This window comes from Ursus americanus, chromosome 30 (genome assembly GCF_024610735.1).
Source record: "Ursus americanus isolate L20-20 chromosome 30, mUrsAme1.1.p, whole genome shotgun sequence".
Lineage (NCBI taxonomy): Eukaryota > Metazoa > Chordata > Mammalia > Carnivora > Ursidae > Ursus > Ursus americanus.
In genome coordinates this window covers 15,994,156-16,006,211 of record NC_142156.1, presented here as the reverse complement: position 1 = coordinate 16,006,211, position 12,056 = coordinate 15,994,156, and the positions used below count along the sequence as shown (strand labels likewise).

Genomic DNA, 12,056 nt, shown 5'->3' with positions numbered 1-12,056 from the left:
AACGAAAGAAGAATCCTACTGTTTGTGTTTCCCAGAAACTGCACTCCAACAGATATCTTTTCATTTTATACAGAACAAATTCTTAACAGGTTTGGCTTATTACATTCATTACAAACAGCTCCGAACATAAAATCAGACAGAAATTTCAACCTATAACTAATTAATAAAAAATAAAAGCTCTCACAATATCACAGAACAATTTTACACCTGCATGATTTATGATAACCCCTTATATATAGGTTTATAATATATGTAATTTATATTAAATATATAATATATGCACTTAGGTCAGCGACATAAACTATCATTAAATTATTATTATTTCTAATCAAGAGGTATAAAATGCACTCTAATCTCTCTTCCTTGCTGGCAGATCTGAAAATGCAAATTTAAGGATTTTGTATATATTACTCCAGTGAGGATTGATAATGGCAACAGAAAGTCAATCAGAATGCTTTACCTAGAAGCTGTCAGGGTATAAAACAGAACTGCCCAGATAGATGTAAAATTGTCTTTAGATGGTTTACATTAGAAAAATGAGGAGAGTGAAACCTAATCTGTCTGATATTTATTTTCAATGCCTGTGCTTCTAAACAGCTCCACTTAAAACTATAAATCCTCGGGCACCTGGGTGGCTCAGTCGTTTATGCGTCTGCCTTTGGCTCAGCTCATGATCCCGGGGTCCTAGGATCGAGTCCTGCATCAGGTTCCCTGCTCGGCTGGGAGCCTGCTTCTCCCTCTCCTTCTACCCCACCTCCCTACTTGTGTGCACACGCTCTATCAAATAAATAAATAAATAAATAAATAAATAAATAAATAAATAAATAAAATCTTAAAGGGGAAAAAAAGAGAAAATACTTAAAAAAAAAACACACACACACACACAAACCTCTAATCCTCAACAAATATATTCTTCATTCAGGACATAAATTCAGGGGCATATATTTCCACACAGGAGAAATCCAAAAAGGGCAATGATTGGAAAATTAGTAACTTTGTGAGCATAACATCTTCACCAAGATATTTTAATAGACATCACATTAACATGGTAACAGGTATTAGTTTATCCCAGAATAAAACATTCTAGACCCTTTGAATGCTGAATTGCCAAAAGTCACTTAGCCTAATAACTGGTGAATTTTTATGCAGCAACATCACGTTAATGAATGTGCAGAGAATATATATAAAAGTATGAGTTCACATGTTTTGAATACAGTATCAGTTTTCACAGAATTCTAAATATACCCTTGCCTTCTGAGTTCTCCTTCTGATCTCGCCCATATTTTCTTCTGCAACAAAGATTCCTTTAGTACTTCTATTGTTTAGGGTAGGATTCAGTTTTCTCCCAAGGGATAAACCCAGATCAAGCCTTCAGCTTGTCAGGAAGCTGTTTATTCTGGTAAAAGGACCATCCTCGGGGCGCCTGGGTGGCACAGCGGTTAAAGCGTCTGCCTTCCGCTCAGGGCGTGATCCTGGCGTTATGGGATTGAGCCCCACATCGGGCTCTTCTGCTATGAGCCTGCTTCTTTCTCTCCCGCCCCCCCTGCTTGTGTTCCCTCTCTCGCTGGCTGTCTCTATCTCTGTCGAATAAATAAATAAAATCTTTAAAAAAAAAAAAAAAAAGGACCATCCTCTACAAAGTATTTCTACCATTCAAATTATCCATATACCAAAGTTATGACAACTATTAATAACTTCCTCACCTGTATTTGATATAATAGAGACCCGTGAAAATAAAATTCTATCCTTAAATTCTAATATGAACTAATAAGTATTTAATAGCCTCATAATGAATTAATCACAAATACTTTCTCTTCCCAACATGTCAGCATATGAAAGGATTAAAGCATAAAATTGCATTAAATTCATTAAACATCTATTAATTCAGATGCATTTTTCTATATATGGCATATTTTCTAGCCTTATCTTTTACTATAGTTCATGATTTGTTATAGAGTCACATAGTGTAATCTGCAAACTCATCAACAATTATGGTTCTTGGGGCGCCTGGGTGGCACAGTCATTAAGCGCCTGCCTTCAGCTCAGGGCGTGATCCCAGGGTCCTGGAATCGAGCCCCACATCAGGCTCCTCCGCTAGGAGCCTTCCTCTTCCTCTCCCACTCCCCCTGCTTGTGTTCCATCTCTCACTGGCTGTCTCTGTCAAATAAATAAAATCTTTTAAAAAATATATAATAATGGTTCTTAACTTTTTTTCGGTAATAGATGGCCTCGCAAGTCTGGTGAAAATCAGGATGGATACACTTAAGATGTATAAAACTTTGGGGAGTATGTTCATGAGCCCCTTAAGGGCTTATCTCAGTTGAGAACTCTTGCTTTCAAAGTACAGAACAGCGTGTTTAAGTAGGCTACCTTTTATTTAAAAAAGGAGGAAAATAACACATAAATTTGTCTTTAATTGTATCTGCATAAAAAATTCTGTAAGGTTAAATAAAAATAAACATAATTACCTATAGGAGGCAGTGTGGGGGCAAAAAATATGCCAGGCTATGAGAGTAAGATTTCTTTGTACATACCTTTTTATATTGTTTCTACTTTCAAGCTCTGTAAATGCGTTATCTATTTAAAAACATTAAAGTGCAAACACTAAACGATAAATTCTATAAAAAGCAATCTCCGTTGTGGAAGGTTTGCCTTTTATTTGCTTTGCCAAGATTGTATTTAGTGAAGACAATGATAAGCATGAGTTTTTTACATTTATGAAGCATATGCTAAACATGAAATCACTTTACATTAACAGTAATGATAAGGTATTTACAGTTAAATACAGAGCTGTTTTGAATTTTTATAGATTCATGCCAATTCATGTCCTTAGCCAACAACATGTATTAGTTTGGATTGAAAAAAAAAAAAAAAAAAAGGACCAAAAGGAGATAAAAAGGTAAACTATGTAAAGTCAAGTGCTTTGTATGGTGTACCGTAAGCACTCAATAAAAAGTACTGCCCAAGGGGTGCCTGCCTGGCTCAGCCAGAGGAGCATGCGCTCTTGGTCTTGTGAGTTTGAGCCCCACATTGGGTGTAGAGATTACTAAAAATAAACAAACTTAAGAAAGAAAGAAAGAAAGAAAGAAAGAAAGAAAGAAAGAAAGAAAGAAAGAAAGAAAGAAAGAAAGAAAGGAAGAAAGAAAGAAAAGAAAGAAAAGAAAAGAAAAGAAAAGAAAAGAAAAGAAAAGAAAAGAAAAGAAAGAAAGAAAGAAAACAAACGAACTGCCCAAATTCCAGGCAGCTCTCACTAACCACAAGCTGAATGCATCAAGCCATGAACAAGCATGGAGGAAACTTAAATGCAGGTTACTAAGTGAGAGAAGCCAGTCTGAAAAGGCTGCATACTACGTGATTCCAACTACAGGGCATTCTGGAAAAGGCAGCACTCCGAGGACAATAAAAAGACCAGTGGTGAGCAGGGATTGGGGGAAGGAGGGATAAATAGCTAGAGCACGAAGGATTTCTAGGGCAGTAAAATTACTCTGTACGATACCACGATGATGAAAAGCTGGCATCATGCATTCGTCCAAACCCACAGAATGCACACCTCCAAGAGTAAAGTCTGGACTTTGGGTGATAATGTCATGTCAGTGTACGTTCACCAGCTGCAACAAATGTACCACCTCCGGATAATGAGGAGGGCTGTGCATGTGTGGGGGCAGGAGGCTTACGGGGAATTTCTCTACCTTGCTCTCCATTTTGCTATGAACCTAAAACTGCTCTAAAAAATAAAGTCTCAGGGGCGCCTGGGTGGCACAGCGGTTAAGCGTCTGCCTTCGGCTCAGGGCGTGATCCCGGCGTTATGGGATCGAGCCCCACATCAGGCTCCTCCGCTATGAGCCTGCTTCTTCCTCTCCCACTCCCCCTGCTTGTGTTACCTCTCTCGCTGGCTGTCTCTACCCTGTCAAATAAATAAATAATAAAATCTTTTAAAAAATAAAATAAAATAAAAACAAAAAATAAAGTCTCAAAAAAATATATCCAGAGCTGAACGGAGCTACACAAGGTAAAGAGACACAGTCAGCGAAGGGCAGCATACCTGCTTGGTCCTCTTTCAGTGTGTTGGAGATGGTGGAGCCGGTAAGGGCGGCCAGCGTTGCGGATGGGGAAGCTCGGTAGCGTGAAAGTCTGCTCAGAAGCATCTCGTTAATGCTTTTGGCAGATTCGCCCTCTTTTCTCATTAGAATTGTGCGTTCCTGAAGCGGATTGGCTACAAATACACCATTTTCAACCTAGTATTTAAAGAAAAAGAGGTCCGTCCTTCAGTGATACTGGTTTCCATCAAGTCAGCAGATTTCTACTCGAAAATCGTACCATTGTGATCTGGTTGCTCAAAAACGTCTCGAAAAACTGCACCTGAGAAGAGGTATGCCTCAAACCTTGAGTGTTCTACAGAAACTACTGAGAACAAAAGAAAGGCAAGGTAAGTTTGAGCTTTCATTTTTCCTAACCGCATCGATTCTAAAAGCAGTGAGCAAGTTTTATTTTTTTTTTTTTAGCGAGCCAAGTTTAATAGGTTCTACAAAAGGTTGTTGATTAAAATTCCTTCTACGGAATTCCACAGGCAGCCCCCACTAATTACAAGCTTCTGACAGGTACAAGTAAGATGAGAAGGAAACAAATCAATCCGTTTTTGATTTACTATTAAGTGCAACTAGGAAGATAATGTCTTCTTGAAATATAATTAGTGGCTAAAATCCAAATTCTGTATTGACAGCAGTTAACATGAGCCCCAGCTGCTTGGGCACTGGCGCAGCAATCCTGGAGAAAGGCAGACTTTGTCTGCTAAAAATACACGCCGACATCAGCTGAATCCTCGCTGGTGCTCGGCAGTTCTTCGTTCAAGATCTGATTCTCCAGCAGAATCTCTACAGTGGGGATTCCAAAATTCCTTCAATTTCGAGCCTGACTTTAAGCAGAGCACCTAGCTGTCTTTCCTGCTACAAAGATCCAGACCACTTACTGGAAGCTGCTCCCACTCATCTCTCTTCCAACTCAAGTATCTTTGTATCCAGCCTCATTTATCCTTCCTTTCCTCTTAATTCAGAGTTAGAAGTGTGTTCACCTCCTGCAGTGTAAGGTTAACTCTTCCGCTTCTGCCTCCTAACAGCCCCCTCAATTAACTTCCTTCTGCCCCGTTATCGTCAGTCTCCCCTATGTCTTCCTTCTTGCGGTTTCAAGGATACACAGACCTTAAACAAGACCTTGGTGGTCACTGAAGTACCGTCCCTTTTCTCCACTTCCATTCACTGGCCAAGGTCTCAAATTACACCTCATGCAGCTTCCGCATCTCCCTGCCCCTTCTAGACCCAAGCTCCTGGATCTAGCCAGAGCCTCAGAAACTGGTGCCACCAGCAAAGGCAAGTGGGACGGGCCTGCTGCTGTGGGGTACAGAGACAAGAGGGAATACGAGTGCAGAGAGGCAAGGCTTAACAGAAGCAAATAAAAAGCAAAGGAGTCCAACATAAAGGTTGGTAACAGAGAAGATGCAAGAAAAAGCACGCAAATTCGGAAGCACAGTCATGAAAAGGTCCCAGAGAGGGCTGCACATAGTTGGGGAGACTTTTATGACACATTCACAAGTGATACGGGAAAGGATTTCTTGGAGAGTTCAAAAATGCTACTTCTATTTCCTTGTTCCTACCTCCTCCCCCTTTAGAGGGACTTTTAACTCTGCCCCCTCGAACAAGTGGACATGCTTGATGGTTTACCCATAACCTGAAATCAAAACCATCTACCTCTTCCTTATCTTCCATGTGACCTCTGCCATGGTTGCCAGTCTTCTTGGGGTTCTCTTTCCTCAGTCTTGGTAGTAGACTACAATCCTGGTCTGTGTCTTTTTAATATGAACACTGACCTCTGTGTAAGGTACTCTGCTAGTGAGCAGAACCAACACAGTCCCTGCCCTCCTTGCTCTCATATTTTCTGGTTCCACATCTCCACTTACTTAAACAGAAGCTTGCCTAGGATTAGACCCAGCCTCTGGTGTCTAAGACCTCTGCCTGTAACACTCTGTCCCTAGCTCTTCCCGACGCTTGCTCTTTCCGATCATTCCGGTCTTGGGTAGAATATCACCTCCTCAAAGAGACCTTCCTGATTACCAATCTAAAGAAGAACCTCCTCCACCCCTCCCCAAGCCAGAGCACATCACCCTGTTCTGTTACCCACACAAGCACTCACTGCTCTCTGAAGTTAGCTTACTCATTAATTCATTTATTGTTTGCTCTTCTACCGCCCCCACCCCAACGGAATGCCGGCTCCCCGAGAACAGGGATTCTGCTGCCTCGTTCACCATAACATCCTCAGCACTCAAGGGACAGCAATAAATACTTGATGCCTTGCTGAATAAACAAACCAGCGTCCTCACTTGAATCCAATCCCACCTCTTCGTGGTGTGACTCCCACGTTCCTATAAACAGACCCGTCCTTGCTACTGAGATCTAGTCCCACCCTCTCTGACTGCCTCCCACTCCCCGGCATTTCCTCTTGAATAGCCTACTGTCGCCTAAAATGTAACACATCCACATGGTTCTCCCCCCACCCTCCGGCTAAAGCAACCTTTACCAACCATAGCTCTATTCATGTCCCACAACTCTAAGAAGAACCCTTCAAAGGCGTCCAAGATAAAAATCAATCACTCTAAGCTTGGCATTCAAAAGCATTACCCAATCCGGCCCCATGAGAAAAATCAATGGAGACCTTAAAAAAATTATGCCATTGTGTTCAAGTACTTTGAAAATACCGAGCAGCTGATGAAGCACCTGAGGAAGCAAAGAGGGCTGCGATTTGGTGCACAAAGTGGTAAATCTGGGAACCTCTACTTGGCAGAGAAGCTCTTCAGGACTGAAAAGCTACTGATCTAAAAGGAGGGAAAGAGCCTAAGAGGAGTAAGCAACAGCGGGTTAGTAGTGCCAAGAAGCTTCCCTCCTGGCTGCCTCCCTGCACAGGCCACCATCCTCTTAAGCCTGAGGGCTGAACCAGACTCTTAACTGGCCTCCCGTTTCTACCCTGGCACCCCTATGCTCTCCTCTCTGCACACCAGCCAATGATCATTCACTAATGTAAACAAAACCATGTCCTTCCGGTCTCAGTGGCTTCCCGACACACTTAAAATAAAACCCAAACTACTGTTAAGGCCCACATGGTCCATCCTCCATGGACCTCCCAGCCTAGCCTGCTTCTGTTCACCCTTTCTCACTGTGCTTTAGGCCACACTGGCCTTCTGTCACACCTCCAAAATGCCAAGCTTCCTCCTAACTCCAGGCCTTGTGACTTGCTATTCCCTCTTCCTGGAATTAAACAACTGTTCCAGGCCTGTCCTGGTTTTAGCAGCAAGAGTCCCATGACCGGAGAAATCTCGGCCCCAGACAAACTGGGGTGGTTGGTCACCCTATCTGTCAGGATGGATGGCTTCTTATCACTCAGGTCTCAGCTCCAATGTCCTTCCTTAGAAAGACCGGCTCTGCTGGGTGAACTAAAGTAGCTCCCCACCTCCACCCCACTCACTGTCACATCCTCCTCTTTTATTTTCTTGCCTCTTTTATCACTAGCTGAAATGGTTTTGTTGTTTCCTACTAACTCCCCACCCTAACGTGAGCTCCTTTAAAACAAAGGCCTGTTACCCTGCTACCCAAAGAGACGTAGCAGGTACTAGATTAATACCAACGAATGAAGGGCATCGCAGTCATCCGGGTCATCATTCAAAGGAAATAATAAACCTGCGGGGAAAAGGGAAGGGACCCAGAGTGTCGTTACTATGTGGACCATATGTTTAAGAAGGGACTAAAGAGGACAAAATGGCAATAAAATCATCACCGAATCTATCTAAAGAACAGCATTTATGGAGAGTATATATGTGGGGGCAGGAAGACCTCAGAACAAAACAGAAGATGTAAAAAATGTGTTCTGCAAAGGTAAAAAAGAAGTTATGGAAGATTCAGTTATTCTACAGTCTTAAAGGCCAGAATCTAAGTGTCTTAGACTTCGAAAGCCCGTGACTCCAAGTGGCAGGCTATCCCACTGGCGGCCCCAGGGAACGACGCATCCTGGAGTCACGCCCTTGTTTAGTTCCCTCACATGCGGACTCTGGCCGTGGCCGGCAGAAAGCACGACACAAGCAGAGGCTTGAGGAGCACTTGTGCCCTTGAAAAGCTGGAGGAGGAGAGGTGGTCTTGACCTTCACAGCCCCGGTCAAGCTCCAAGCTGAATGAAGCTGCAGGTGTGACCTCAGCTTCACCACAGAGAAGAACCGCCTCCCAACGGAGCCCCGCCAACCTCTAAGTCGTTACTGCTTGGAGTCACTTAGTTTTGAGGTCATTTTTTGAGAAGATAACTGAAATACCCCCAGGCAGAGGTTGCTTCACATTAATAGTTTGCTAGTCAGGCAGGGTATTCTCTACGTTCCCTTTCTTCACTTTGTACTCCTAATTACATTCCCATAGTCTACCTTATATGATGGTTAATTCTCTACTCCATTCTGAGTTAATCAGAAATCATTCTGAGAGACCAGCAAGCCAGTTAGATCCTGCTCTGATTACCTATTCATTTTAGCCAGCCTTCAGCCCTTTGGTTTTCCCTGAGTCCTAAGTACCAACGCACCTGTTTGGTAGATCAAACTCAATGATTTTACATAAAATATGACAATGGAAGTTGGTGGTATTCGAGGTGCCAAAAACAGGTTTTTAATATTTAATTTCTGGGGGCGCCTGGGTAGCTCAGGTTGGTCAAGTGCCCAACTCTTGATTTCAGCTTGGGTCATGCAGGGTTGTGAGATCAAGCCCCGCGTGGGGCTCTGCGCTGGGCATGGACGCTGCTTGAGACTCTCTCTCTCCCTCTCCCCCCACCCTGCACTCACGCTTGCACTTTCTCAAAAATATATATATTTAATTTCTCTCCTGATCATAAAGCTAGTATATGGTCTCTTCTATAGCTGTTTAGTCTCTTTAAGAATCTTTAAATCTTGCTTTATTGACCCAAAAGCTGCCATGAACTATTAAAGCCAGATCCTGCTCAAAACTCCAGGAGCTCCACATGTCCCTTGGAATAAAATCCAAACACCTTGCAAGGCCCTACATGAAATGGCCCCGGCTACCTATCTGACCTTACCCATCACCACCCTCTCACTACTCACTTGCATGAGGTACAGAATGTATCTAACATGTGACTCTTGACTTCGAGGTTGTGAGTTCAAGCCCCACACGGGGCATAGAGTTTACTTAATTTTTTTAACAGGAGGAGGGTGGCACCTGGCTGGCTCAGTTGGTAGAGCATGTGACTTTTGATCTCGGGGTCATGAGTTCAAGCCCCATGCTGGCACAGAGCTTACTTTAAAAAAAAAAAAAAGTATAACAAATTACCATTTGTGTAAAAACAGAAAAGGAAAAAAATATACATGTGTATTTGTACATGTTCATATTAGGAGGAACACAGAAGAAAGTGTTAACCTTATTTGCCTCTGGGGAGGGAAAATGAATTAGAAGACAGGTAGGTGAGAGACTTTTGTATCATTTGAATTTTATGACTATGTAAATAGATTATTTTTAAAAAGTATTCAAAACAATGTAACCATCACTAAATCTGGAGAGCAATTTATCAGTACTTCCAAGTATCTGGGTGAAATCATAATTCACAGTAAACCTAATTCTTTCCAATAATTATCATTAGCCACATCTAAGTAGCAAATATTTATACTATTTAGAAACTAAAATTTTTCATGAATCAGAAAAGTAAAGAATTTTAGTATTCAGCCTTTTTTTTTTTAAAAAGGAAATCCTGCCATTTGTGACAACATGGATGGGCCTTGAGAGTACTATACTAAGTGGATGAATAAGATTGAGAAAGAAATACTGTATGATCTCACTTTGGAAGATAAAAAAAATGTCAAACTCACAGAAATAGAAAAAATTGTGGTTGCCAGGGGTTGTGGGGTGGGAGAGATGGGAGATGCTGGTCAAGAGTACAAACTTCCAGTTAGAAAATGAGTAAGTTCTGGGGATCTAATCTGTAGCATGGTGACTACAGGTAATCACAGTGTACACTTAGAAGTTACTAAGAGCATATATTGAACGTCACCATCCACGAAGACACAAACGTCTTGAACACATGCAGTGATGGATATTAACGAATTTGATTATGGTAACTGTTTCACAATATACACATATGTCAAATTATCACCTTAAAAATTTATTTTTTATTTGTCAGCAACACCTCAATGAAGCTGGGGGGGATGGAGAATTTCAGGGCTAGAACCCTTTGAATCATCTACTCGAACACCCTCATTTTATAGATAAGCTTTTTTGTCTGGTTTGGCCAAGGCAGTTCGTCAGAGGGCTAAGCCCTGTAATTTGTCATTTTTGAAGATGACTTTATCTGTTCAATAATTTAAAATTTCAATAATAAAGTTAAAAATACTTCAACATCCCCACAGTCTAGTCCACTACTACCTCCACCTTTCTCTCCTTTTCATGACAAACCTCTGGAGAGAATTAGCTGCTCTTCTCATCTTAACCCCTTCACCATACTCGACCAACTCCACCTGCCTTCACCCCAACCGGTCCCCACAACTGCTCTTGCTAAGTCTACTACCCATGGCCTCCCTATTCTCCATTCAACAACCTCTTTCAGCTTCAATCTTGAATTCTCAACAGAATTCAATGCTATTAACCAAGTTCTTTTTACAAAAACTTACTTGAGGGGCAGTTGGCTGGCTCAGTCAATGGAGCATGCGACTCCTGATCTCGGGGTCAGGAGTCTGAGCCCCACACTGACATAAAGATTACTAAAAATTTACTTAAGATTTTTAAGCCCATTTTTAAACTTTTAAAACAAAAAGGTAGAAAGCAAGCCTTGCTAGAGGCAACCAATTTTTTTTTTTCTAAGATTTTTGAGAGAGCAAGCATGAGCAGGGGAAGGGGCAGAGGGAGAGGGAGAAGAGGGACAGGCACACGCCCCGCTGTGGGGAACCTGACGGGACTCAATCCCAGGACCATGACCCAAGGGGAAGTCAGATGCTTAACCAAATGAGCCACCCAGGCGCCCTCAGGCAACCAATTTCTGGTGCTTCCGTTCATCCAACGAAGATTTTGTAAACACCTACTGTGTGCCAAGCATTGTTGGAGGTGCTGGAGACAAAGCAGTCATCAAGAGAGACCCAAATCCCTGCCCTCCTAGAGCTGACATTCTAGGCCAAGGAGACAGTCAACAGATAAGCAAATAAATGGATAGTAATGAGTTATAAAGAAAAATAAAGCAGGCTAAAAGGGATAAGAAGGGATGGGATTTAATTTCAAGTAAAATATTTAGACAGCAAACACATGCACGAGTGAGTGTCAGGAGGAGGCAGAGGGAGCGGAAGAGAGGATCTCAGGCAGACTCAGCACTCTGCGTGTAGGGTCCAGCATGGGGCTTGATCCCACGACCCAGAGATCATGACCTGAGCTGACATCATGACACCAACTGAGCCACCCAGGTGCTCCACATATAAAATGTTTTCTATAGAATGGTAAGAAAGGTCTTTTTAATAAGGTGCTTATTGGAGCAGAGACCTAAAAAAAGTGAAAACAAGCCACATGGTTATCTGTGAGAGGACAGCCCAGCACGACAGCCCCGAGGTGGGAACACACCTGGTGTGTTTGCGGGTGAGCATGGAGGCTGGCTGTGGCTACAGCAGTGTGAGACACAGAGAGCTGTAGGTGCAGACAATAGTAGATGAAGGGGGGACCCACCCTGGAGGTCGAGCAGACAGCATTTGCTGACTAAACACAGAATTTGGGAGGGGAAAAAAGGATTCAAGAGTAACACTAAAGGTCTTGGGCGCCTGCATGGCTCCGTCAGTTAAGCGTCTGACCGTCTCAGGTCATGATCCTGGGAGTCCTGGGATTGAGTCCCACATAAGTCACAGCTGGACTCTGCATTCAGTGGGGAGTCTGCTTCTCCCTTGCCCTCTGCCCTTCCCCCCGCTCATGCTCGCGCGCACTCTCTCTCTCTAATAAAATCTTAAAAAGAAAGTAACACTAAAGGTCCCTGGACAACACTGGAAGGACACAAATGCCATC

At 42.6% G+C, this 12,056-nt stretch overlaps 1 protein-coding gene across 7 annotated transcripts in view; it reads right to left on the bottom strand.

Moving 5' to 3' along the window:
* LOC123778861 (putative E3 ubiquitin-protein ligase HECTD4) overlaps nt 1-12,056 on the bottom strand; it is a 129,261-nt gene that overhangs the window by 99,854 nt on the left and 17,351 nt on the right. For all 7 annotated transcript variants that reach the window (XM_045776507.2, XM_087857344.1, XM_087857340.1 and 4 more), the window contains one exon: nt 4,043-4,235. In XM_045776507.2, coding sequence (XP_045632463.2) covers nt 4,043-4,235 — 193 coding nt within the window. The remainder of the gene's footprint in view (nt 1-4,042; nt 4,236-12,056) is intronic.